The sequence below is a fragment of the Drosophila sechellia genome, chromosome 2R (genome assembly GCF_004382195.2).
Source record: "Drosophila sechellia strain sech25 chromosome 2R, ASM438219v1, whole genome shotgun sequence".
Lineage (NCBI taxonomy): Eukaryota > Metazoa > Arthropoda > Insecta > Diptera > Drosophilidae > Drosophila > Drosophila sechellia.
In genome coordinates this window covers 15,708,312-15,734,766 of record NC_045950.1, presented here as the reverse complement: position 1 = coordinate 15,734,766, position 26,455 = coordinate 15,708,312, and the positions used below count along the sequence as shown (strand labels likewise).

General features: G+C 40.7%; 6 protein-coding genes across 22 annotated transcripts in view; 2 read left to right on the top strand and 4 right to left on the bottom strand.

Moving 5' to 3' along the window:
* Positions 1 to 5,917: 5,917 nt before the first annotated feature.
* LOC6609971 lies at positions 5,918 to 7,121 on the top strand. Of its 2 annotated transcripts, none has more exons than XM_032715415.1 (3): positions 5,918 to 6,192; positions 6,281 to 6,816; positions 6,905 to 7,121. In XM_032715415.1, the coding sequence occupies exons 1-3, from the start codon at positions 5,992 to 5,994 to the stop codon at positions 6,978 to 6,980; spliced, it is 813 nt and encodes a 270-aa protein (XP_032571306.1). In that variant the 5' UTR covers positions 5,918 to 5,991; the 3' UTR covers positions 6,981 to 7,121. The 2 variants fall into 2 exon arrangements, with proteins under 2 accessions (XP_032571306.1, XP_032571305.1); XM_032715414.1 differs by having other exon boundaries at positions 5,919 to 6,192; positions 6,908 to 6,986.
* Positions 7,122 to 9,902: 2,781 nt separating this feature from the next.
* LOC6609970 lies at positions 9,903 to 10,642 on the bottom strand. Its single transcript, XM_002034578.2, has one exon. It carries the CDS (start codon positions 10,553 to 10,555, stop codon positions 9,980 to 9,982), a length of 576 nt encoding a protein of 191 aa, XP_002034614.1. The 5' UTR covers positions 10,556 to 10,642; the 3' UTR covers positions 9,903 to 9,979.
* A 4,877-nt stretch (positions 10,643 to 15,519) lies between these two features.
* LOC6609969 lies at positions 15,520 to 16,128 on the bottom strand. The gene is made up of 2 exons (XM_032715345.1): positions 15,945 to 16,128; positions 15,520 to 15,873 (listed from the first exon to the last, which is right to left on the bottom strand). Exons 1-2 carry the CDS (start codon positions 16,101 to 16,103, stop codon positions 15,688 to 15,690), a joined length of 345 nt encoding a protein of 114 aa, XP_032571236.1. The 5' UTR covers positions 16,104 to 16,128; the 3' UTR covers positions 15,520 to 15,687.
* Positions 16,129 to 16,160: 32 nt separating this feature from the next.
* Positions 16,161 to 16,959, bottom strand: LOC6609968. The gene is made up of 2 exons (XM_002034576.2): positions 16,712 to 16,959; positions 16,161 to 16,330 (listed from the first exon to the last, which is right to left on the bottom strand). The coding sequence occupies exons 1-2, from the start codon at positions 16,922 to 16,924 to the stop codon at positions 16,262 to 16,264; spliced, it is 282 nt and encodes a 93-aa protein (XP_002034612.1). The 5' UTR covers positions 16,925 to 16,959; the 3' UTR covers positions 16,161 to 16,261.
* Positions 16,960 to 17,975: 1,016 nt separating this feature from the next.
* Positions 17,976 to 18,230, bottom strand: LOC116800688. The gene has a single exon (XM_032717073.1). It carries the CDS (start codon positions 18,228 to 18,230, stop codon positions 17,976 to 17,978), a length of 255 nt encoding a protein of 84 aa, XP_032572964.1.
* Positions 18,231 to 24,773: 6,543 nt separating this feature from the next.
* Positions 24,774 to 26,455, top strand: part of LOC6609964 (heterogeneous nuclear ribonucleoprotein L) — a 97,796-nt gene continuing 96,114 nt past the window's right edge. For 6 of the 16 annotated variants that reach the window (XM_032716549.1, XM_032716548.1, XM_032716557.1 and 3 more), the window contains exon 1: positions 24,947 to 25,193. In XM_032716549.1, the coding sequence (XP_032572440.1) occupies positions 25,044 to 25,193 (150 nt within the window). In that variant the 5' untranslated portion in view covers positions 24,947 to 25,043. Of the gene's footprint in view, positions 25,194 to 26,455 lie in introns of all 16 variants that reach the window. The other 10 variants (XM_032716561.1, XM_032716559.1, XM_032716558.1 and 7 more) reach the window with 3 other exon arrangements.

The following is a 26,455-nucleotide window of genomic DNA, read 5'->3' as shown; positions in this document are numbered from 1 at the left end:
TAGATATTGGCCCGGGGGCTGGGCGATAAAGGTACGTGAGTGTTACCATCGATACAGGAAGTTTGTTTGTGGCCAACTTGCTGAGTGGGCAGGAACCGTGGGCTGGGATTGGGTGCGCTTGGTTTTCGGGGGAATCCGACAGGATGGGAATGAGGACGAGCAGCGTATGCTATGTGGATTGTCTGTGGAAAGTTCTGCTGAAGGCTGGCCCAAAAGTGTATAGCCGACAGAGTGGCAGGCAGTCAGGCAGGCTTTCGTTATCTAGTAAGCAATCGTTTCAAATTGAATTTTCTATTTACCCAGTCGTCGATATGTTTTCAATTGCCAATCGACTCTCCATTGCCTCCTTTCGATTTACTTCGAGAAGTTCTCCAGACAAAAGTTAAGCCAAATGAGTTACGCTCAAATATGGATGCTCCATCCCTGAGGCTGAGTGAAGTTTTTCAGGATATCCTCAATAAATGCAAGTACCATTAGGTCCTTATTCTCACAACGAGTTACAAGCTATGTTCATTTCGCCACAATAATCTAAACACGTATATATGTATAGTCCTTCGCATCCAGTGACCAACATATTCAAAGTGCAGATTATAAATTAGTAGAAGTCGTGGGCGGTGCATCCGTCGATGCTGCATCATTGGCACCTGCCAGTGCCTCGCGATGATGCAGTAGGCGTAACCGCTATTCAAACTATTCAAGTGCTCCACCAGCGAACTCTTTTTGACCACCAGGAGGCGTGGCTTCAGCGCTGAAGGCAGCAGTCCGGCGGTGAAATACATTTCCACTTCCGTTTCCTCCAGCATGAGCCTTAATGGTGTGGCTAGGAAATCCGCTGCGGATTGTATCTCTGACCCGGACATCTAAGATTTATTAAATGCTAAAATCAAATTGCCAAGCAAGAAAATTCATTGAAATGAGTAGACATTTAATGATGTAAAAAAAGCGAACCAATTGAATAGAATTATTAAGAATTTACCTGATTTATAAATACGCAACAGTATGAGAATTGGATTCGTAAGAATAGAACAGCTGCCAGATCTCTCTATCATGACACTAAAAAACAGGTGTTGGTTGGGCACATCGGAAAGCTGCTGGCGGTCAGCGAGGAGTTCCTGAATATGGATGCAACCCCATCTGGATCTCGCCGTGGGCAGCTCCCAGCATCAGGTGCTCCTGGTAGTTGTACGTGTCCATAGGGCCATGGGCTCCAGGCGAAGAGCACCACTTCTATGGCTCACGTACGCGGAAAACAGAAGGCCACCGGTTCGGGAAAGCTCACCGTTCGGGGGCTTTACAAAATAAATTATAAAAAGCTGCATTTTCATATTAAACGAAAAGTATATAGGGATATATAAAGAATTAATAAATATACAGGACAGAGTTGAAGAGTTGACTTTTACCTAAGGCTATACAGGTCAGTATACAGTGAGCATAACATTTATGAGAATGAGAAATACTGAAATCAAAGTGAAACACTTGCATTTGCTTAGTAACACTTTAAACAATTATGTCATCTAAATAGAATTTCCGCTGTTGACACCTAGCAATCCTGGCAGCCATCTCGACGGCATTCGTCACTCACCTTCTGCTGGCGGAACTTCGAGATGATTGATGCTTAAGTTGATTGATGTCTCTTTGCGGCGGGATGAACCTTACTTCAGGCAAGTCTGCTGAAAGTTTGGGCAAAGACACAGGGATCATGGCCCGAATATATCAAATGACAGTGTCGCTCAATTTAAAATATTACTAGCAAACACATTCCATGAACTTGAGTAATTTTGAACAAACAACTTTTGGAATTACTTAATCGCAAAGTTCTGACAGAGAAATGTTTGCTAAAAGGAACGAAAAGGTAAGCGGCACATAAATTGTCTTTATTATGAAGGCTCGAGCATACTTTTGTGCGCAATTTAAAGTGCAAATAAGAAGAGCAAGCGGGGAATCCCCTCAAACCCGCCGTCAACCCGCCGTTTTCTTTTACGTATTTCATTAAAGCGCAATGAAGACATTTTCCGAGGCAAAGTGTGTATACAAGTGTCGGGGGAAAGCTGTTAAAAAATATTTGAAACACTTGAATGTTTCCCAACTGACACTAGGCCGTGGGGTTGGCATCTTCGCGGCCCTTTGAGCTGCCCCATAAAGAACAATAAATATTATTTATGTGCTGTGTGATAAGGATACACACACATTTCTTTGTGGCTGCAGTCCGCGTTTATTTGACTGTCGTATGAATTTCCCGTATCTAATCGTTGGCATTCCTGGCATGTTCACAGTAAAAGTTTATTACTAAAATTATTTCGAAAAGATGAAGTTAAAAAAAATATATACAACAATTTAATATTTGAAAACAATTTAAATTGAGGATTTCATGATCTCCTAAATGATTATTGAATAAATAAATTTTTCTCCGTGCAGGAGGCCTTTTTGGAGTACATCAAGTGCCCGCTAGGTGGCTTCGCGAATAGTTGGCCCAAAGAGCGCACACACACGGAGAGGGCTTAAATGAGCCTTTAAGCCCACCATTTCAAGCACCTGTGTCACTTGATATGTATGTGCGTATGTGCTCTTGTGTGTTTCCCTGATAAATACGAACGCAAAAACAGCAGAGAGACAGGCGTGTTTATTTTAATATTGTTAACCTAATTAAGTGATTAATATGCAAAATGTGCGCAGAGATTAAAACGATGAGCGCACTGTGTTTAATTATCGAATTAATTTTTTTTCATTTTCCCACCTTAATGCGTTGAATCGCATGGCGACATTTTAAGGCCAATGTGCATATACACAAGCTCGTTGACAACATTGGATAGACCCATGTTTTGCTTGCCTTCATAATTCAGTTTAGATAAATATATCACCATTGTTTAGTCAAAATCCCAAGCTGATGACATTAAATTTTTCGACTTTGACATTGATATTTATTTGAGAGTGGATTTAAACTAATGTTGAAAGAATATATTTTATGCACTGTTTTTACACTCGGACGTTATTTAAACGCCATTTGCATATCCATATTTACAAAAACCAACAGCGAATAAGAAGCTCTCTTGAAGTAAGCCATAAAAACCAATTTTCTGAAATTGGGTAATTTATTTGCTAAGATAGCAGATAAAATATGAATGTATAAAATCCTGATTTATATCAATGTGTCCTTTTACCATTGAGGAAAATGAAAACCTACAGGTAAGTTTGCCAATATTCTCTTGACTAGATTCGAACCAATAATTTAAATGATATGCGGGTTGCTTAGTTGCTTTTGGTATGGTTTATATACTAAAAGTGATAATAAATCAACAAATGTCCCCTATAAAGTGAGCTTAGTCATACAGTGAAACCTCATGTTAAAATGCTTTCTATTGAAGAAATATTATTGAATTTGTTGAGGTTTAATAAACTGTCCAAAGCAGTTTGGGATGCAGGTCAATTACTTAAATTTGTATTTTCATTGCTCATTCAGAAAAGTGTGAAAAAATGAACATCTGGTTCTTTCGCACTTTACAGTCAATTTCACTCATTTTCATCCACTTGAAAATGCGATTTACCAAACTGTGCCTGAAGATTAGTTTCGCAAGCACGGCTTCCAAAAAAGAAGGCAGCATTTTTTTGGGATAAGCCTTCTCCTGACAGTCTTACGACACTAAAAGCTACTCAACGCTTGCCACCTTTTTTCTGCTTTCAAGGAGCTAATTGATGAAAGCTCCAAATGGTTGTGTAACTACTGAAAATAGAGCAAAAAAAAAAGGTAGAAATCAGACGAAAAATTCCCTTCAGTCTGCCGTAAAGTGCAAAATTAAAGGTGCTGCTAAGCGGCGAGCATTTCTAAAGGAGGAGACGAAAGTCCTTGGTCTGGGATGGCTTTGGAAATTAGAATTAATATTTTTCTGCTGAGTTTACACAATTTCAAGTTTCCTGGCGCGAAAAATGCATGCCCTGGTCAACATCCCACAAGCGCTGTTGTTGCCACGCTGCGTGTTTAGCACCCCTTTTTATAACCTTTCTAGGGGTATTACTGATATTTCCCATTTTATAACACTAAAACAAGCATAAAAACTCGAAGACGAATATAAGTCAAGGTGTTTTTTCTTACCACGTTACCAAAGCTGTCTGAATTTTTAATAAAAGTTTATTTTGTGGGTCACACGAATCGGATTCCCTTGTAAAGGTGCTTAGAATTATAGAACGATATATTTAAAATGCTTAGTAAGTATTATGGTAGTTAGTATTAACCGTGATGAAATTGTCTGCATTGCATACTTTTAAACTTATTTATTTACTATTTCTTTTGGTTACATATAAGGGTATACATGCTTTCGGTGCAAAAAATCCGTTTTCTTCCTGTTGTGGCTGTCCTTGTGTGCAGGTGAGAACGGAAGGAGCACATCTTGTGCTGAGCCAGCGTGCTGCAGTGGTGCATTCGTGGCAGCTCCAGATGCAGCTGCTGCAGCACTGATAATAAATTCATGATGAAGTGTAATTTATACACTTCATATGCGGCCAGCTTCCTTCTACCCTTTTGCGTCCTTTAATTTTATTTTTTTCCTTCTGGCTGTGCATGACAGGGGTCTGACCCGAAAGACGAAAAAGTTTTCTCAAGGCTGGCCAGCCATGCATTAAACCTTGAAATGTTTGCGGCCCAGAATTCGCTAAAAACTAATTACGAATGCCGCCCAGAACCGAAGAAACGTGGAAACCGCGGGCAGTTGGATGAAATTTCATTTCAAATTAATCTAATTTTTTGAGGATATACTTTTTTTGCTTGGCTTTGGGTCTGAGGATTCCATCTAATGAGAAATGCTGATTTTGCACTCTACACGGCGCTGCATACAAATGAGGATACACGGCGGTTGAGAAGCGGTCTTGGCATATGATTTTCCAGAAACTGGCTAGCATAATTAGTGGTTAGGTGTTATGTAAATGGAGGTGCTACGTTGATTGGCAGCGCCAGCAACTGACCTCCTAATTACTCAATAGCTGATAATTGAAGGCCGAAAACTCTCTGGACTCGATACCTGGATTAATTAATGACTTTTCGATAAACTGCGCCTATTTAGCCGCAAATTATGATTTGTACTTCGGCAACGGATGGTATATAAATCTTCATCTTGACCATTAATCTGCAATGGGGATTACTCTCTAATGAATGTAGGTGGGAAGCATTTAACACCCATTTAAATGCTAAACGTTCTTGAACCATTTCCATATCACTCACCCACATCAACAGTCCTCAAATGAACTCAACTGGACTGCGTCACTATTTGCTCGGATGTCTATCTGTTTACACTTATGATTATATGCATTTGGTATTAGCCAAACTGTTGGTCACTTAGTTCCCAGCTCTTCTAAACAGCTTGTTAGCACCTCAAAGGTGGCGTTTGTGTTTGCCTAGTAACAGGTAAATATTCGAAATATATATTTATGTATATATGTACATACATTGGACTTCATATCGTCCAGTTTAAATGTGCATTGGCACACCATATTTGAATGCAGTTCAATCGATTCCCAGTAGATGAAGATATAAATGCATGTTATTTGCATAGAGCATTGCCATAATTGAGGTATGTCGGTTTTGCCATCTCTTTAAAATACAAAATGGGCTTTAAGAAAAATGAATATGAAAGAGGGTTTCAAGTTGAGAGGTGTACACTGAGAGTATCATTTTCAACAAAATATAAAAAAAACAAGTTCAGGAAGCGTACCATTGCATGGGATGCAGTTTTGTTTTCATAATTTTCCCATAATGTGTGGATACCTACACAACATTGTAATAATGAGTCAATTTGTAAAACCGGTCTAATCAAGATCACTTTATTAGCCATCGTTCTAAATACCCCTTGTACTTTTTTGCAGTGTTGCCTACTTTGTTAGGCCTTTAAGTAGGGCTATCATAGCCAGCGACCAAATCAGTTGTGATCGCGCCTTCAAGAAGAACACACGTTCTTTCAGCAGAGTTTCTTTACGTGCGCCCTTAGAACTGGTTTCAATTTGAAAATGCTGCTGATATCACTTACGCTGATGGCTTTTGGCCTGGCCCAAACGCTGCCCATCGAGGAGGCCGAAACGCCGACCACCAGCGAAGTGCCGGATTCAGGGCGAGTGGTTTTCGATCAGCGACAGACTGGCAGATTCAACATCCACGTTAGCATCAAGGATGTGGCCATCATCGAGGTGGGCCAGAATGGACTGGCCGAGGTGAGTGGGGGCCCGAAAACCAGTTAACCGATATGCAGCTAACGAGTTGCTGGCGAGCTAAAAATAACATCTGCGATCTCTCAATTAGGAGACGTATAACGACGAGGAGGATTACTACTATGATGACAGTGCGTTGACCGTCAAACCAATCAAGCTAACCACAGGGACCAGTAGCACCACCACAACGAGCACCACATCGGCCACCCTGCCAGAGAGCCCTGTATCTACAGTGGCCCCTACCACCGAAGCCACGCAGCTGAATACCAGCTTTAGCTCAAATCTGCTGGCTGACATTGCAGCCAGTGGTATAACGAAGCCCAAGTCCAGGCTGAATAATCTGATGATTGTAGAGACACCAATCGGAGGACTAACTAAGCCCCTGCACCACCCACTTCATGCTCGATCCAAGGATATACCCATTATGGCTGCAGCGGCGGCACAAACTGCTTTAATTACGCCACCCACTTTGCGCGAGAACATTGAGTACACGCCGCCCAAAGGTCACAACTCGCCCATTTTCAAGTTGAAAGTTCAACGATCTTCGATGCCGGCTACCAAGAAACCCGCCCGCTGCCGAAATCATCAGGTGCGAGATGCCCAGGGCAAGTGCACCGACTCGATCTAGTAAGTGTGAATGTTTACAAAATGACCACTAAGCCGCTTATCAATCGTCTAACTTTTTCCTATCTGTATCTCTCATTCTCTTCGATAGCAGAAAGCTGTACAGCATGCTGATGGGGATGAATTTCCCTTTTTTGGCAGCCGCAAATGCCGCAGAAAGTGCTTGATGACTCAACAGTTTTAACTACCATATAGTTAACTCAGACATAGAGTTTAAGTGCCACTAATTGGATCTTAGCCATTGGCGTGAAATACATTGACTGAAAGCCAGTAAATTAAAGAGTTTACTCACTTTTGTTTGAACTTAACAATGCAAGAATATTAATTGAAGTAATACATGTGATTTTCGTTGAGAATTTGGCAAGAAAAGGAAAGTTAAGAAGCTTATGGTGTTTTAAATGAATAGTCTTAGCATACATTTGTTTAAAGTCTGTATATTACCGCAGAAGGTATTTATTTTCATGCGTTCAACAAGTTAGTGTTTCCCAGGGAAATACAATTTAAATCAACTCTTAATTGAAAACAAATTTCCGTTTGACTTAAAAACCCTTTCAGTGTTGACTGTCAGTGGAAATTTAAATTTGTAAAAGTTTTTACACACATCCCTTATTAATAGTTTTGTTATTTCTTTCTTTTTTTTTGCAAATTGGGAACGTCAGTTGATGAATTGCGTTTAATTGGTTAATGGAGAAATGAATTGCATTCCGATTTCATATGTGCTGGCCCTCGGATTTCTTTGGCAATGCTGGAGTCCCAGGCGTAAGCCAATTTTTCACCTTATATAACCAGGTTTTTATTACTGCCATATGCCATATGCCAGGGCCACACATGTGCACAGGTTTTGCTTTATCAATTTGAGTTTGTAATTTCCGCATGCGCTTAAAATGCAATTGCAGCTGAAACAGCATTGTTTTACGTTCATATGTGCATCTGTGAGTGGGGGTGTGCATTACTGTAACTGCGCTTGTATTTGTGTGGGGACATCTGTGTGCGAAGGCTGCTTAATTGCAACTGTTGCGTGTGCGGCAAATCTTTGGGGTCGCACTGTGCACTCGCCGTGCTCTAATTAAATTAATTGCTTAATTTAAAGTTAATTTGCCACATGTGGCAACATCTCCACGTTGTCCTCTCTGGCCAGACAAAGCACGCGCACGTGTCCTGGACCGCTTGGTCCTGCCTGCAGACGCTCGAAATCTCTCGGATTGCCCATAAACTGGTCAGCTATATTCCCAAAACAACTGCATTATTCCGATGTCGTTGTGCGTGGCTTTAATCGAGTTTAAGCCGAATGCACAGCAAGGCCTATACATGCTATTTCAGTTAGCCTAGAGTGAATATCTCTGTACGGGTTTTAATGTGCTCCACCTGAAAGTCATTCCATGTATATTCAGCAGATACCACAAAGCACTAAATCATATTTCTAAGGACAATAATGTGCTAAAATGTGAACCACTTTGCCGTTTCACACTAATCAGCATGAGTAAAATAATAATATAGTCAATATGTAACATAAATTCAAGCGGTGCCTTTACCTCCCAGTAAATTAAACTAAGACTAAAATCATTCCCAATTAAGGTGCTTTTAATTTGAATTTCGCTTGCTAAATATAATTCATTGTTATCCAATCTCATACATATATTTTCCGGACACGACGGCAACTTACGCAATTGACAAAAGCCCATCCTGGGCAACTTTCTGCCGGAATCTTTTTGGCAAAGTTGGCTCACACTAATTACCAACATTAGGCCACCTGCACAGACTCGGCACACTCAATTAACAACTGTAAACTGCAATTTCTATGCTGGCCAAGTGAGTTCTGGCTAGAAACAGCAGCAACAGCAGCCGGTTAGCCAAAGTCTTTGGCAACTTTGTCGTTTTCGTTGTTCGCTGCATTATTTATGCCACCTCCTTGACCTTTCGCCTTGATGTCGCTGCCTGTTCGAGGAGCGTAAACTACGCCGGGCCGTTAAATGCGATGGTTTGTCAAATTAAAGTGGTGCCAAGTAAGCTAGAGTAGCTGGGAGAGCTGGGAAAGGGGAAGTGGAACCTCCACGAAAACGAACACAATGCAACAACTTTTCCAACCGGAAGTGTAGCAGACGCCCAGCAACTGAGGCAGCGAAAGTGAGCGCAGAATTGGATGTTCGGCTATAACAGATGCGGGGCGCCATCTTGCTGTTGTTCGCAAACATGGCGGCAAAAGCCCAGAGCCAAAAAGCCACTCCCCCTCTGACCAACGCACTGCCATCTATGTAGCTTTTCTGACGCAACAATTGCATTTTGTTTATTGCATAACTAGCGGCGTTTATGCGTCGGAGAGTGGATAGCAACAAGAGGGAAAAAGAATGGGAAACAAGTAAGAGTGGCCAGGACCTGAAATATAACCATTTTGCCTCTCGGAAAAGCGAATCCTCTTGCATACATACATACATACATACCCGCAGTCCAGCATAATAATTACAATCGCTATCAGCGCCGACATTTCACGATGAAAAACTGCACTGGCACGCAACCTGTTGTTGGCTTCCTGCTCCGGTTCCCAGCTCACTGAGCACTCAGAGAAAATATTAGTAACTTGCCAGCAAATGGTATGAAAAATACTACTTAAACGCGACTCGTCTCTCAAGATTATTCGATATAGACTTTGAAACTCTTGGTACATTTTATGTGATCTTTTAAAGTCTTTTAACTTTTTTTGCGGTGCAGCTACAGATTCAACTCCCCAGGTCCAGCTAAGCGCTGGCTAAAAGAGGAGATGCATGAGCACACTGTCCAGGACCAGGTCCCTCCTTTAACAGGTCCTAACTATGCAAAGCCATAAAACGCAAGTGTCGCAGGGATTATTCATGGACGGGGAATGAAGATGAAGCGGCCAGCGGGCTGGCAGTGACAGGTAAACGGAGAAAAGGGAAACGGAAGGACATGAAGCAGGAAAAGTCGAGGGGTAAAACAAGATTCCTAGGGATAGGATTTAAGAGAGGAGCAGATTACTTAAGGCTAATTTCATTGCTGGAAATTCAACTATTCAATCTCATTTTGAACGCATCAGAGAGAGTGGTGTAATAAAACAGTTTGTATTTGCTTTCGCGATATATATTTATTCTTTAGAATAGTGCGATAATCAGTGCAAATGAGTGAAACATGTTAAGTTTAAAAACAGTCCGAATTAAACGGTGTTTTTGAAGACTTCGCCGGTGGAATGGATTTCGCCTGTCTTTTTCTGCTTCTGAGTTTTATGCCAATCCATGATAAAGTCTATGTTGATCTGGGCGACCCTCTCCAAATAGGCGACACTGCCCATGTCGCTGTCCAAAGCCAGGATTTCGCAATAAAGCGAGCTCAGCTTTATGTTGCAACGTTCCACGGCGTCAGACAATTCGACTTCTCTGATTTCCGTCTCGTCTAGGAAATGCAATTTAACTTTCTCCTGGTTGGTCACAAAACGAGTCCCTGCACCGGGCTTTTTGATCTCCGAATGCAAATCCAGCAGATACTTCTTAAGCTCTTGCATCGTTGCCATTTTCAGAACAAGTCTTTCCTTTATGACTTTAAGTACCTTGCGACATTGCTCTGCAGACACTTCCTGACGTTGGATTAATTCAGCAATAGAGGCATTGGCGTTTTTAGGCTCGGACATGAAAACCTTCATACTGTGAATGGGATGTATATTTTGCAGAGTTATGTTCGGTAAGTCCTTGCAGCTGATTAACTGTGTAAAGTCGGGCAAATCGTCCTTATCCATTATAATTGATATCAAATTTAAAGTTATTTTTCTAGCACTTTAGTCTAATAATTTAAATTTGTACGGAGTTTCTCAGAAAGCAATATATGCAATGACTACTTTCCAAAAATTAAAGTAAAAATGCTAATTTTGTATATATAACCAATTTTATTTTTTAGTTTCCCTTTTTCGTTCTTCTCCATCAGCAAACGATGAATTTCTATGGATTCAGTTTCAAACTTTTTGTTCATCGCAATTTTATTTCATTTTTATGTGCGCTTTTTGCGATTTTTATATGCACTAAAAGTCTATTTATTCACTTGACTTAATTTGATTTCAACCTTCAAATAATCCAATAGATTTTTTGTGCAGTCGCCCCTCACGGTTGCACCTTGAAAAAGGAGTTATTTCTGTTCGCTGAAAGGATTGTTAACTTAAATGATTGTCAATTTATAAAAAAATAGGGATCATGGTAAAATAAATAATTCGACTACAATTGTTTAAATTTATACCTCATACATGTTTTGATTGCTTTCTGTGAACACAAAATTGTCCCGAAAAGCTAAATTAAATTACGTTAAAACCTGTTAATCCTTGTATAATATTACTCATACGCCCGGGCCATTGATTTAAATTCAAGAAACTCACGAGCAACAGAAGTTCGGGAGAAGCTGCCGCAATCTCAACTGCCTCATTGTTAACCCGCACTCAATTTCGATTCCCAATATGCTCCACATAACCGAGAGCAGGGCTCGATTCTCTATGCCGGTAATCGTACGTGTGGAAAAGACGTCAGCACTGATTGCTGCATAAATGATTGAGCATGTGTGGTTGTGTGCGCCTGTCTTTCAATCCACATCGATGTGTGCGCTTGTGTAGGGCTGGAATGACTTGCCACAGACGAATCCCACTCACTATCAGCATTCCTCCATGCAACAGGACCTGCATCCCAGCGAAAAGGATGGGGCTGCATTATATGAAAATTGATGGGAAATGCCAAAATATTTAAATCTAATTTTGTGCCAGGCTGACAGGCAGCCAGCAGTCGCAGAAGCCGCAGGCATTGCATTTGATTTTGATTCTCGTCCAGTTTTGCCAGCGTATTTGGCGACTTTTGCCCTGGCGAGCATTTAAATATTCAATACGATTATATTTTTAAACACCTAGCCTGGGGGAAATGAAAAAAAGAGCTCTGACTGAATGACGGTGAAGAGTCAAATGGAAAAGGAAACTTTATTCAAAAGAAAAAATAAGAGAATATTCCTTAATGAAATAGGATTTTTTCTTTTAGCGTCGATTTTCCTTTAACCCGATCAGGTTTATTTTCATTTTAAATTGCAGTGAATATAATACTTTATGGTGCTAAAAACACTTTTTAATACACGCTCAAAGTCCTTTGTGAAAAATGTTAATCTCAAGCAAATGAAAACTGAAATGAGTTTAAAATTACTTGTCACTTTTGTTACATTGTGAGACAAATAGTGTTACTAAAATAATTATAATATTTTATATTTTAAATAATATGTATCATATATATAAAAGGAAGCCTTAAGCTTTCCAGCCATATTAGTGGGAAATGTGTCCGCCATTCACGGTCAACCATTTCCCTGCGTTTGCTTCCTGACGCGCTTGAACAGAACTTAAAATAGAATTTAAATACCGGCAAATTGTCTGCCTTGGCACCTGTCTGCCCATCCTGCCCAGGACACCCATTGTCATCCGAAGACCCCCGCCCAACACTATTTTTCGGCCATCCAGCCAGCCAACCGTCCAACGATCCAGCGTCATTCGCATTTGCTATTTCCGTTTTGCACGGCCGTGTTGCTGTGTTGGCATTTCATTTAGCGCACAACTTCACATTTGCCTCAGCCGTTGTCTTTCTGCTGCCTTTTCCCATCGCTTGCAATTGCCATTTCCGCTTCCTGAAATTTGCCATTCGTTACACACAGAAGGACACGCCGACACACACACAAAGACAGGCACACACACACGTGCGAAAAGGGAAGCACTGAAACCGAAACTTAAACAGAAACAGAAGCAGAAAGCCGCTCCCCGCATGCACCGACATTTTCATTTCCATGCTTGGGCGCATCGCAGCGAATCAATTATTCATCATCATCGATTAAGTGGGGGGAGCTTTCTGGCCCCCAAACAGCCCATCGCCCATCCGCCAACCGCCTCTGTCCTTCCGCCCCGTCACACTTTTATTGTTATGATTTCTGCCGTCTGTAATGGGCACACTTAAAGGACTCCAGCGACCAGGAGGAGCAGCAGAGAGCAGAAAAGCGCTAGGATAAAGACAATGGACGGGCTCTCACGTTCGCTGGCTGCTCCATTTCGCGTGAATTTTACCCTCATTTCGCCGGCTTTATATACGCTGTAATCGGCGGGCATAAGGGGTATCTAAAATTTTGGATCTTTTATAAGGATTTTCGGAAATAAAAGTTCAATTACTTTTTTAGGAATTACTACTAATTGGAAAATAAAATAAGCTGTCTAAGACACACTATAATGAATGGCATTTAATTAATTATTCCAACTAATATTTTAAGTTTAAAAATTATAAAGCACAGTAAATGAATACAATTACAAAAATTTTGGAATGATGATTAAAAATATTAATATTGAACAAAAGTCTAAACTATATATATTATTTTCAACTTTTAAGCAATTATTTTAAGCCAATTAATTACAAGGTAAGCAAAACAGTCGATATCACTCCTCCAGCTTCCTTTTTCGTTTTATTTGTGTTGTAATTTTAATGAGAATCACTGGGCCTTGGGCCGAAACTAAAAGCTGAGATTGGCGAACACACACTCGGGGAAATGCCCACATATGGTATGCTGACATATCAATACGGTGGGTTGGTGGGCGAAGTTCCTGTATGAGAGGGGGCACATATATCTACACAAACAAAACAATACATCGAGAACGGAGATGGTGCGGAAAATGGGAGTGGGAATGGGGAGAAGCAGACGGACGGCCATTTCCCTGCCCTCTCATCATGCCGATGTGTCTTGCTCCTTGCGCTTATTTTCGCCATTATCCATTAAATATTTATGAAAATTGCTTTTGCTGCAGTTTTATTCACTTTCCTGCTTCACTTTGCATGCGTCGCGTCGAGCACACAGAGATCCCCAGCTGAATGGCAAAGACGAGGGGCCAGTAAAACAATAGAGCTTAAGATTTCAATTTCCTTACGGCTTAAAGCTGACTCTTGGCTTTGGTTTTGGCCACCCCTCCGGCAGCTCCGTCGCTCTCAACCTCTTGTGTGCTATTCCTGGCTCATAAATCCTGGCAGGACATGTGCCTAGATAATCCAACATTATGAAAAAGCCAGGCCACAATAAATATTCGCATCAATGACGCCGTTTTTAATAGCCAAATCTTAAACGAGCTGCAGGGCTCTCTATAATGAAATATGGCCTCAGAAATGCCAGATAATTCCTCCATACATACTTGTTGGTGAAACGAAATCATCTTGATATTGTAATTACTTCAATAACACAAATATAAGCTACCAAGCTAAACGATAGTTTTTCCTTAAAAACAAGCACATTAAACTCATATTTGCGGGACTCTCAAAAGAGAAACAATTCTAACATTTCGAAAATAGGTTGTTATTAGGATGCATTGTACCTTTAATTTCTTTAAAGTTCAATAATGACTGTTTTTAAAGACATTTAATAAATTTCAGACCTTTTGTCTAAATTGCATTCCTTCTCCAGCCCAGCGTTTTGACCTGAAAATTCTTTTGGCGTCGACACTTGATCCTTTGGCATTCCGGGGCCAATTTCCGCACGCATTTCGCCATTCCGGCTGTTTAACTCATCACCTACCGTGACACCTGGCGATGATTTTCCGGCTGGCACACGTAGCAGCTATCTAAATTTCAATTAGAGTTTAAACCACCCGCACCGGAGAAGCTGAGCTCCCGTGGCGTGTTCCAGAAACCGGGTAACTGCTGCCCCACCAACCCCACTGGAAATAACTCAGCTCATTAGTTGCATGTTCATGTGCGGCAGCATTTTTTGCCGAGCTTAAATCACTGGGTGGCTGCCCGTTGAAGAAGGTAAGTAACGTTTCACCCCCGCTTTTACATCTCGAGTATATTTACAATATACATTTTTCTACATTTTTTTTTTAGGGGGTACAGGTACTTTTTGAAAACGGCGCATCATAAATTTGTTGAGAGGGATTTGGTTCGGGGTATCTAGGCAGGGTTTCCTCTTGAGTAACGATACTTAATAAACCCGCATCATTTTCCCATTTGGTGCTCGCACTTCGCACGATCCCCTGCCCCAGAACCATCGAGATGCCACTTCCACTTCCTGTTCCTTTTGCTGCTCCCAAATTACCTGTCATTTCGAAATTATGATACCAAGGAATCGCTGGTGGCTATGGATGTTCTGCCCCCTGGAGAGACAGCTTCCTGAGGATGCAGGAACAATTTTTATGTTTATAGCAAAAAGCGACGCCTAATTTTATTTTCGTTGCCGCGGGGCAGGATGCCTTCCCGGCACACATATCTCAAACTAATGCCAAAAACGGGCAGAATGTAAAACCTTATGCGCATTTTCCGATTGTAATCTGTAAGTAGGATGAGCGTATGTATCATTTTGTGGAATCATCCGGCTCCAACTTGCCTGTCAACAGGCCTCACACATGCTTTTTTACTCAAAGTAACAACATGACAGCTCGATGATATTCCTCCCCAAAGTGGACATTTTCAGCAAGGTGCCGGAGTAAACATGGCATCCGGAAAATGGCTAATATGAGATTTACTTTTTGCCAAAAGCTGACAAGGACTTGAGTTGTGTCATAAACCCAATGAAAGTCACAAAGGCCACTAAGGATGAGCTAAAACCTATGAAAACTGATTATGTTGGGCAATCGAAGGCTTGTTTATTATAGAAAATAAACATCATTTGTTTTTGGCCTAAAAATAATTTCAAATTTTTTCCAAAATCTATAAACTTGTGAACTTAATTTTTGTTATTTTATTAAAGTCAACAAGTAAATGAATATACCAGCTAAATTTAAAGCGTTTGAGTCATCCCGATTTCTTTGGCTCCTTCGTCGACGACAATTTGGTTGGATGACTGGCAATATGATCCTATATTCAATTAGTTATAGGTCTAAATTTCGGAACTTTAGCTGCTGTCCGGCAACTTTCCATCGAGGCTTCGGACCAGGAGCACACCGGCACAGAATGCCAGGGAACACTTGACGAATGACCAGGAATCACAGTCCCTGTAGACGGCCTTACACCACTCCATCGGTTTCAGCTGTGACCACCGTGACATATTAGAGCCTGAAAAATTTGCAAGGGAACGAACCTAATGGATCGGGAGAGTGGTGGTGGTGGGAATGGCAATGAATTTCGATTTAATCTGGCTGGATTACTTACCAATTTGCGGCGTTGACGTGATGTGTACACCCCCGTCGGTTGGTATACTTGGAAAATATTTGTTTTATCTGCTGCCCAGGTATATAGAGCAGAAACGAATGGCAATTTCATGACACACTTGCTCAAAAGAATTTCTGATTTTGGTTTTTGCGTATACATTTTTCAGAAATGCAAACAAGCAAGTGGGTCAAGACAGCCAGCCAGCGGGCAGATGTGTTGATTTGGCAAGCTTGTTAATTAGCCAAGAAATTTATTTGCGAACCATACACACTAACTTATATACGATAAACAGATTAACTTATGCCCCATGTGCATATTCACTTCACGGAGCTGCTAAAGTTCTTCTCATTACTCAGGCATTGATTGCAAATGGTGCAGAAGATTTGCTGGAATGATACAAATGATGCCTTTTAATGAGAAACAAATAAAATTATAAAATGAAATAACTAGTTGGGCTAGACCACATTAGGGATTCCATTTGCAAGTAAGATGAACCAAATGTTCCATTCTTTTTGACATGCTGAATAATGACGAACTATATCCACCACGTCCTTAAAGTTCTTATAGATTTATCAGAGAATCTTTAATTAATAATCCGAATCATTTACATTTAATGAGCTCCATTGAACTGCATGTATATTCGGAATTGCACTCAATATTTATAGAATTTTGACGGCCTAAAACTAAATAAAAAATGTATTGCCTACAACTTTATACTTCTGCAGCTCATCTCTACTACCCTTACTGGGGGTGAAGACTCCACTTACAGGCAGCGAGGATCGTGCATATCCTCCACAACCTCCTTGCGAGGACCCTGTGCTCTCGAAGTGCCTCAGCCAGGACTTGATGACATTCGTCGGCGGCGTTTGGTAAATGCTGAACTGCTTCTTGAAGAGTCGCTGGGCGGTGCTGATGGAGTCGTTGCTCTTGTAGTAGGCGCGTATGACAAACGCCCGGTGCACACCCGTCCACTGATCCATTCCGAATGCAACTGGCGCCGCCGAGGGAGATCGAAAATGCCATGTGCCCACTGGCACGGCCAGTTTCGCTGGTGCGACAGTTTTCGCTAGCACTTCCGGCTCATGGTCGTCGTAAAAAAGCGACGCTCGTTGCCCCAATGCTACATACAAATATTGTGTACAAAAAATATTCCAACATTCATAATTATTTGAACGAAATTAATTGGTCGTGTCGAGAGGGGGGAGTGCGCCGAAGGTGGGGGTGCTATATGTGGTGCATCGTTGATGGTCTAAAATTATACATACACCGCACGACGGCTGACGCGGCGTATGAGCAATCTGAATTTCTTCTTGTTAGGAATTCATTTGCGGCCGGCCGTGCGCTTAAGTTTCAAGTGCAAATTGAGGGGGCACCATCCCAGCGCTCGCGACCAATCCTTCAGCTATCAATCAATCAATCAGGCAAAGCCATCATCATTATGCTTCATCAGCGCCAGAAGTACAGTCATCAATTGGGAGCGGGGGCGTAACTGGAAAAGGGGGCGATGTTGGAGCTCGATGGGCGCTCAAAATCTGCTTGAACTCATTTAAAGTTTGGCTACAAGCTAAATCCGCTTTGCGAATTTGGCAAGTAAGTAAGCAGTTGGCACAGCCAAAGTCTTTAAGCTGTTTTGCTGGCTCTATTCTATCGGAGATACTCTAGCTTTTAGCTGATTGGTGTGCTCACTTTTTACACAAATGCTTTTAGATAAATTTAGATTTATTATACAATAATGTGGGTTTTGGAAATCATTATATAAAAACAAATAGCTTTGGCTAAACACAATTATAAATAAATACTATCCTAAAATTACAAAAATTTTATTTTTAAATCTTTTACTTAAGCAGATATTCCTACTGTTTTCATCAATGCCAGCTATATAAATATAAATTTGTACATATCTATGTAAAAACATATGTAAAATTTAAAAGAAAGATAAGTGCTTCTTAAATGTTTATACGAAAAGTGTATTCAAGACTTTTCAAACGAGAAGACCCCTGCTGTTCTTGGTGCTTCTTTGTTGATTTTGTTTCAGAGATTTTTTTCGCCTCGCCATTTTGCTGGACCATCGAGCACGTAACTGCAATACAATGCACGGCCATCGCTTAGATAGATATAGATATAGATACATTTATGTAGTTTTTGTTGGGGCTGTGCTTTGGCCTTTGTTGCTGCTGCAGCAAAGTTAGCAAATGCTGCTGTCGCTTTGCCATTTACACAGTTAGCCGGGCTAACAGGCGGAAGGGGCGGCTCCAAAAGGGGGCGGCAAGGAGGGCGGACATCCATCCATCGCACGTCCTGCCCACTCCTCTTGGATTCCAGTGTATGTCTATGTGTGTGTGTGTATGTGTGTGCATCCTTCGTTTCCCTTTTTTTTTAGCTGTCTCTGCTTGTCATTTTGACACCTTCATTTGCTCTGAACATTCAGCTCCAGTCAGGGGGCAGTGATTCTGTTTGCGTTCGTAACTTTTTTTCTCCCTTCAAGCAAAATTCCTGTGTGTGAGTGTGATGGTGTATCTGTGTGGGCCGTTTCGAGAGCGTCATTTCGGCTGAAAATGCTTTAAAATGGGAGATCTGGTGGAAATGCAGCACCCTACGGCCAGATTACAAAGGAGTTAACGAATGCATTGTCTGCTAATTGGCAACAAAAAAGTGATAAAACTCTAAATGATATGATTTAATTTCATATTTTTATTACCGTTGCTTTAATGTTTGGTGAACGGAAACAATGGTTTGGTTTAAACAAAAACGGTTAATTATAAATAATACAAATTGATTTTGATACATGTGTATAATTTGTTAGTTCCAGGGTATGATTTAAAACATTTTAATGGTTATGCCCATTTTTTAAAACTTTAAAGACTTTTTTAAATGACAGCACAATTGGTTTATTTATAAACACACTTTGCACCCTAAAAATGTATATATTGAACATTGTACGAGCTATAGACATTCAAATGCAACTGAATAAGCATGATATTGCATCATACAACGAAAATGCAAAATTATTTGGAAATTAAGCAGCTGCTTGTGTACAAGTTTCGATACTATTATATTACTAAAAATATTACAATGTCGAATCCTTTCTCTAATCTGAACTGAAATGCCTGAAGAAAGACCCGCAGCTTGATATAAAAACGAACGCCCAAAAAGAAATGTAGAGGAAAAAGCAACAATGCCAAGACAAATGATCCAATGACTGTCTGACTGCACTTTGCCCTATATCAAGCAGCCCAAAAAAAGAAAAAGCAAAAAATGTAAAGAAAATGTATCGTGTTAGCTCGTACCACCACGTAACCCCGGTAGCTGTCTCAATTTTGGTAAGCGTCCGTTTTTGTATGTAAAGATGGTGGATTTGGCACCACCCACACCACATAGATGATGATGACAGCGGGCAGCGCAAAAAGCAACTCCGAACTGGGTCAAGACTTCATTGTTTATCTTTTTTTTGGAACACAAGAATCTGTAAGGGCTAAGAGCCGGAAAAGAGGATATCCACACATACTTTTCAGCCCGCATCCCTGCGACTTCCTTTTCGAGCATACTTCAGCTGGCAAATTAGCAGGAATCCAAGCTCACTTACGGTTATATATTAAATTTTGCATGGCAAATGCGCCAAAGAAGGTCAAATAGCTGGGTGGCTGGGGCAGCCGGACGCTTTCATAAGCTTTTCACTTTCCGGCGGGGCCGCAGCTTAGCACACACTCTCACATACACCTTGAAAAAAATGCGAAGTTGTGGCCAATACTTAAGCCAAAAGATGTTATAATTAGAAATATTGATGATACCTTTTAAAAAAACTATAAATAAATCTTTAATTCCTACATTTGCTTATAAAATTTGCTTTGGCATAACGATTTTATCTCCGTGCAGCAACGGAATTTGCGAAGTTCGCTTGGTTGTAAATCTGGCTAAAACAGGATAGCAAGCTCCGGCAGATGCAGCGGAAGCGGATGCAGGATGCTGGAAGCGGGTGTAGCTAAGGATGCGCGATGCGGTGGGCAGGGGTAAACCCATTGCCCAGACACGCGCGGATGTAAGGCGTTGATAGCGTCGGCTTATCGGCCTTCCGAGAAGCGGGAGCTGGCGCTCCCAGAATGCATCCTGCTGGGGGACACATTGCGTGCGCGGGCATTAAAGGAGTCTTAAAGAGGGGGAGGTATGCTGCGATCCGGAAACAAGTGAAAGTTGGCAGCCAGAAAAGACCACTTACTTAGTGACCCTTAACCAGATTTAACTAACTTATGACTTGTAAAATGGTCAAAATTTATTTGGCCAATAAAAGCCGCGAAAAGTATTGAATTAACATCGTATTGCCAATTCGAACGTCCGAATGCGATCCCGTTAGCCGTCATCAAGTATACTTGATGGTGCACCAAGTACATCGAGCTTCCATTCTAAGAAGTTGCTAAAGTAATACACGGTTCGATTGACTGTCAATATATAACAATATATTTACAGAGAATAAATTTACTATAGAATTAATAAATTAACACCGAACAATAACTAAACTATTGCATAATTTCGGGCTGAAAAAAGTAGTTAGAAAGGTGCAGCCATAAAGTGTGCTACGAGTTTTTGATTAGCAACAGGTGGCGCCTTAGTGGAAATTATTTTTTAAAATAATTTTTTAAGTATATTTAGTTATCCACTTAGCCAATGACTTATTTTTAATTCCATTTTCTACAGATGGTTGGAAGGTTACCATATGGGGATAATCTCGAAATCACTTGAATACTGCAACAAGTGCTGCACAGTGCGATAAGTTGGAGCACACAACGATAGTCATGCCCATATACAGTTTAATCCATACTTTATGACGCAAACATTACTGAACAGTGTGGTTTTGGTCTTGGGACCTTCGACTACTACGGTGCGTACCCATTATGCAGACCTATCCCACCCTAGCAGACTCCAAACATATAGCCACCCACCCATAGACTAAATAGTTTATGTTGTTTACCTTTCATCTGACTGTTGTTGCCGCTCTGGCCGGTGCACTTTGGCATTAGAGGAACATGGAGCATGTCCTGGACACTCAAAGTCATGTGTGGGGTTTTCGAAGTGGGCGGGTTTCCGAAAGAGGAGAAGAAATTCTCGGAGAAAGTTGGACGTAGATTATCAGAAAGAATTAAGACTTCTAAGGATCTACGTTTTGTTAAGATTCCGCTAAAAAATTAAAACTATATCGTCAAAGCACAATCTTTATCCGCCTTAATGTTTAAAAGAACGATATCGACAAATTTGTTGGTTGCGCATTTTGCTCTCTTTGACTCTCTTAAAAGTCAACAGGAAATCTTATATGTGCCAATTAACTAAAAAAAAATTGTAAATATCATAAAAATATTAAATGCCATTTTTAAAGCTAAAAAAATAAATTATTAGTAGTAAAAATTAATATGTACGTAATTTCCGTAACATTTCAATGTTAGTTCATTGTTGACCCACTGTACGCTGCTAAATTTCGCAACTGCCCATTACATGTATTTGTGAGATGTGCGCGAGAAAGCAAAAGAGAAACCTCTCTTCGAATGTAACTCTTTTACAAGCAGTTTCTGTGCAGAGCAGCATTACAAGCGCGAAACTTGCGCCGCACTGCTCGCACACATTGCGCAGCATGTGCGACTGTATCGCTCTCACAAAGGCACTACAAAAATAATACCGCTCTCATTTTCTCATTACGACGTGCGGCAGCGCACTGTGGGCAAAGGAAGCAATGTGGGCACCCCAAGTCAAAATTATATTGAAAGGGATTTTAAATTTGTTATTTTATATACGTATATAGTTTTAAAATGTGAACCTTATTATAAATCTATTATTTTTCGTCGTCGCTTTTCTTTCAGCTACTTATGCCATCCCTTTCATTGTTTTTCCACTATTTATTATTTGCATCGCCATTGCATTTCCGTCCTTAAGATTTTGACAGATCAGTTAGGACTTTTAATTTATTTGAAATAGTATTTAAACAACATTTAATAAAATGTTCAATTTAAAATATATACATTTTTCTGACAACAAATTTTGCTCTCACAAAGCAAATGTTTGACCACAGTACGCTGCCTCTGCCGACGTCGCTGCCGCAGAGGGAGAAAAACGTATCTGAGTTTTTGCTTGGGTTGCGTTTGCTTTTCGCGTCAGTTTCGAGGTTTCGAGGTTCGAGCTAAAACTTTGTGCACGGAGCAAATTAAAAAGAATAAAATAAAAAATAAAATAATAACAGGCATAAGTAGCTGAAAGAAAAGCGACGACAACAACAAAAGCTGATGAATACGTGCGTTCGTGTGGGTGCCGTGCATTCTGCGTACACATTTACAAGCATTCGTACGCTTAAATTAAATACTTTGGCTTAATTAAATACTTCCGCGGCGTCGTTGTTGTAGTTGTTGATATTTTGCCTCTTCACGCGTTGTCTACGGTTATCGATTGTCGTCGTCTCGCTCCCTCGTACGCATACGCATCGAGTTGTTGTTTGTTGTTTGTGTCTATGTCCTCGCGTTTTGTTTGTGTACTGACAAAATAACAACAAAATAAAAGCCGAAAGACTGTGCATAAGCATAAATAATAAACAACGAGACAAGTGCAAAAAGCGCAGCGAAAAGGCCAGGTAATAAAAAGAAAAGCTGGCGCTAACGGTGAAAGTTGCGATTGTGTGTGCAAATGAAAATTCAGTGTGTGCGTGTGTGTGAGTGTGTGCAAGGCAGAAACAGAAACCACATTTGTTGAATAAGAACAACCGGAAGATTTTTCCTTTGCCACCCACGAAAATTCAGCACAAAAGGGCCAGGCAATAAGGTAGTTCTCGCGAGAGCGGGAGAGAGTGAGGCTGAGAGAATTAGAGTTGCAACACTCTCGGCGCTCTCTTTTTCGGACACCTTGCAACCCTTAGAGAAATGCTCTCTCTGCGCCGACCGTTAGTGGACTGCTTTCTCTCTCGATCGCGCCGTCTCTTTCTGGCCTTCCCTCTCTTTGCTCGCAGGTTTCCACTTCTTGCATTTGACTGACATTCGCCAGCTCGGCGTCGAAGTGGAAAAACTGGGAAAATCCGAGTCGGAAAAGCTCCTTGCGAACGTTAGAAATTTTCACTTAGTCCCACCATCTCGTGTTTATTCATTCACATTGCGTGCGTGTGTGTTGCCAAGTGTTTCGGAGTTTTTTGGTAGTAAGTGAAGTAGAGTTGTCAGCCAGTCGATGAACTGTCATCCAGACTACCGTTTGACAGGTGCACAGTCGCACATATTCACAGTCTGTTCCCAATCGGCTCTTTCGCAACACGCTCTTCCTGAAAATAAAATTATGTGATTGTAAAATTCCAAAAAACAAAAAAAAAAACGAAAAAAAAAAAAATAATAAAATCAGTTTAAAAAGGGAAATTTCCAATTTCCAAATTTAAATTCTGAAATTTACTGTGTGTGCGGACTCAAAATTTTCATTATTTCGCCTGGTTGTTGCCGCGTTCCACCATTTTGTAAGCGAAAATCCAAACGAATGGAGAAATAACAATTGCCGCCGCATATGAAAACAAAATAGAAAAGCGCACGTCACAAAGTTCAGCGTTCAGCTTGCCGTTCAGTTCCATTAATGAAAAATCCACCCCCACAAACAAAACAAAGTCAGCCGTCTGTCCGTGTGTCGCTCTTTTCCCTCTGCATCTCTGTGAGTGTGTGTGTGTGTGTATGAGTCTGTGAGTGTGCAGGGCATTTTCCATTTTCCATAAGGGTTGTGCTTGAAACGGGCCGAAAAAGTTTTTCAAGTTTACTTTTACGCGTTTTTCACAGCACTCTTTTTTTCACATTTTTGACAGTGCCTTTTGCACCCCTCATTCGTCCTGCATAGCTTTTCCCTGCTTCCCCTTTTTGCCTTGCTTCGTTCGGACATTTCGGCCATATTCCTTTCCTTGGCTTTCTTACCGTTCCTTTTTCGCTTTGTTATTTGCCGGCGATTTTCTCTGCTTTTCCATCTGTTTTTGACAACTTTCCGAGGGTTGTTTCAGAATTTTCATTCGTATTGTCCTTTGATTAATGCCCTTGGCTTACCTTTCCAATTAGAAAGAATTATGCATTGTCATTCATATTGCTTTTCCGTTGTGTTTCCACTAAAGCGATTATTTTCGAAAAATATATAATTGATCCATTTCGTAATTCTCTGAAGCCGAACAATTAACCCAGATTGATTTTGATAAGACAGTTCCGCGACTATTTCTTAAACCGCGGGTCATTCCAATATATGTTCCTTTTGGAATCCCATTCCACTTTTATATTTGATCCAATAGAACGGTCTTTAAAAATTATAATAATTCTAGCGATAAAACAGTTCAGATACTGCAATCGTTATAAGCTAAGGCTTAGAAGAGGTTTTGATTGCAGTACCATTAAGATAAAAATCGTTAAGTATTTTCAACAATTGGGACTTTTAGTAAATAAAATTCCTCTTGATTTACTCAAAACATTTAAATTAATTTTATGACACATTCAAGCCGCGAATCGTGCCTAAGTGGCATCCAGGGAATTGCAGGAAATCGGAAATGCAATTTAATGGCAAAGTTTCTCCTGCGGATTTAATGACCAACAAAATTATTTTTCTCCACTTGGAATCGTATTTTTTTGTTTTGTACTAATAAAGTGTTCACCGCTTATTCTCTCTCTTTTACACGGCCTGCAGCTGGTAAATCCAACTCAAAGGAACATCCAGAGGAACCCGGAAAATTTATCACTCCAATCACAAGTGCAATAAAAAGTTGAAAGTGTTTTACGCAACGCCCAAGAAGGAAGTTGAAGCGAGGCGAATAGTAAATAAATGAGAAGAGCCCACAACAGCTACACCATCATATAAACAACAACCCAAACATCCCACATTCAACACCAATTACAAAGTAAACATTTACAACTCATTTCTCGCCCAGGAGATTCGAGTGTGATCCATAGAAAAGAAAAATCGCGCGCGCGTTTTTTAAAATCGATCTACGCGCGGCTTCGTCGCACGTCACTTGAATATATCTTTCGCGCAACCATTGGGCTTAGGCCTCAAAAATCCGCCAAAATTCTACACCAACAAACTTTAATCAGCCCCGAGATTTCGCTCCAGTTCGCAACGGCGACCACAATGCCCTACAACGGCGCTAGTAATGGCAGTGGCGCCAGTGGCGCCGGCGGAGGAGGGGCCACCATTGTCGTCACCGAGGGGCCGCAAAACAAAAAGATCCGCACCGGAGTCCAGCAGCCCGGGGAGAACGATGTGCACATGCATGCTAGGGTGAGTAACATTACCTGTTTAGTATTTCGAATCGCATGTTGAGGGTCCTTCGATTTTACACTTGCAGAATAGGTTTAGCACATATGTAAGAATATAGGGTATTTGAAAAGCGATTGAAAGCTGATTATTTTTCTTGATCGTATATTTCTCGTGTTCTTTCACTTTTGGTATGAAGTTATCTCAGTACTTTCAAGATACGATCTTCTGGATTAGAATATCCCATTTCGAAAATGTTCCACTCTACAAAGTTAGTTATAGTATACTAAATATTTATATGCATAATTTGATCTTTTTCATTTATTCATCTGCAATTTTTTGAAACGGGTTTGGAATAGTTTCTACAAATCGTTTAATCCTCCGGTTCTATAACTGAATAAAATAAAACTTCAAATCTGCATAGTATGTTATAAACTAGATTCTGTGTCCGTAGAAGAAATTTGCAGTGCAGATCCCACCTTTCCATCGGCCAACAAAGCTTGGTTGGGTGGGTGATCCACCGTAGCCACCCTTATCAGATGCGATTCCTGTATTAATGGGTATTTTCGGGCACCCGCTCAATCAGCCCTCACCACCTTTTCCCGCTTCCTGATCCCTTGTGTGTATTCTTTTGATGGGTGGCCATGGGCGTCAGGGGCGGCTAGCACTGCTGATAAATCCGCTGTAGTGATGGTGGTAGTTGCTGCGCTGATTGTGATAAAGTTTTTCGAATTGGGGGTTGAAGCGCCCGAAATGCATGGAGCTTATCGGGGAGTCGCGATTGCGAGTCTGTCCACGATATCGTACAGTTTTATCGGCGATAGCGCCTTTTTTATATTCAATATATCTGGAAATAGTAATGAAAATCAAGACAGATAGCTCTTAATATAAAGGTTCGAGATTGGTTTTACTTTACGAACAAAAAGTTTTTGCTTGTACTTCATTAAATCAAAAAATGCTATCGCAAAATGGGAAAAACCCTATTGTTTATATTCTGCTCACGTTTTGTAAAAGTTTTCTTTACGGTGGCATTAATACTTCATAATGGGGATTTAGGTTCTAGTGCCGAGTGAAAGTACCTACTATTCAGGATGATTTTATTTCAAAATGCTTAAGATTTTCGAAATCAATCGTGAAATTCTAAACTAGGTATATCTCAAAAATATGGTTTATTGAAGGGTTTACAAATGCATACTCGATTATATTGCAATATGCCGAGTAAATTTGTGTTTACAGCTACGTTGGAGCTTGCGTTGCAATTAGCTTGCAGCTTTTCCTGGCCGCCG

What these genes read in the sequence shown, in the direction of transcription:
- LOC116800688 (XM_032717073.1), bottom strand. Translation starts at nt 18,230, where the DNA reads ATGGATGTCCGCCCTCCTTGCCGCCCCCTTTTGGAGCCGCCCCTTCCG.
- LOC6609970 (XM_002034578.2), bottom strand. Translation starts at nt 10,555, where the DNA reads ATGGATAAGGACGATTTGCCCGACTTTACACAGTTAATCAGCTGCAAG.
- LOC6609968 (XM_002034576.2), bottom strand. Translation starts at nt 16,924, where the DNA reads ATGGATCAGTGGACGGGTGTGCACCGGGCGTTTGTCATACGCGCCTAC. An exon ending in ATGCACGATCCTCGCTGCCT is followed by an intron (nt 16,331 to 16,711) that starts GTAAGTGGAGTC and finishes GTATCATTCCAG; the next exon opens with CAAATCTTCTGCACCATTTG.
- LOC6609969 (XM_032715345.1), bottom strand. Translation starts at nt 16,103, where the DNA reads ATGTATACGCAAAAACCAAAATCAGAAATTCTTTTGAGCAAGTGTGTC. An exon ending in CACGTCAACGCCGCAAATTG is followed by an intron (nt 15,874 to 15,944) that starts GTAAGTAATCCA and finishes CCGATCCATTAG; the next exon opens with GTTCGTTCCCTTGCAAATTT.
- LOC6609971 (XM_032715415.1), top strand. Translation starts at nt 5,992, where the DNA reads ATGCTGCTGATATCACTTACGCTGATGGCTTTTGGCCTGGCCCAAACG. An exon ending in GCCAGAATGGACTGGCCGAG is followed by an intron (nt 6,193 to 6,280) that starts GTGAGTGGGGGC and finishes TCTCTCAATTAG; the next exon opens with GAGACGTATAACGACGAGGA. An exon ending in AAGTGCACCGACTCGATCTA is followed by an intron (nt 6,817 to 6,904) that starts GTAAGTGTGAAT and finishes TCTCTTCGATAG; the next exon opens with CAGAAAGCTGTACAGCATGC.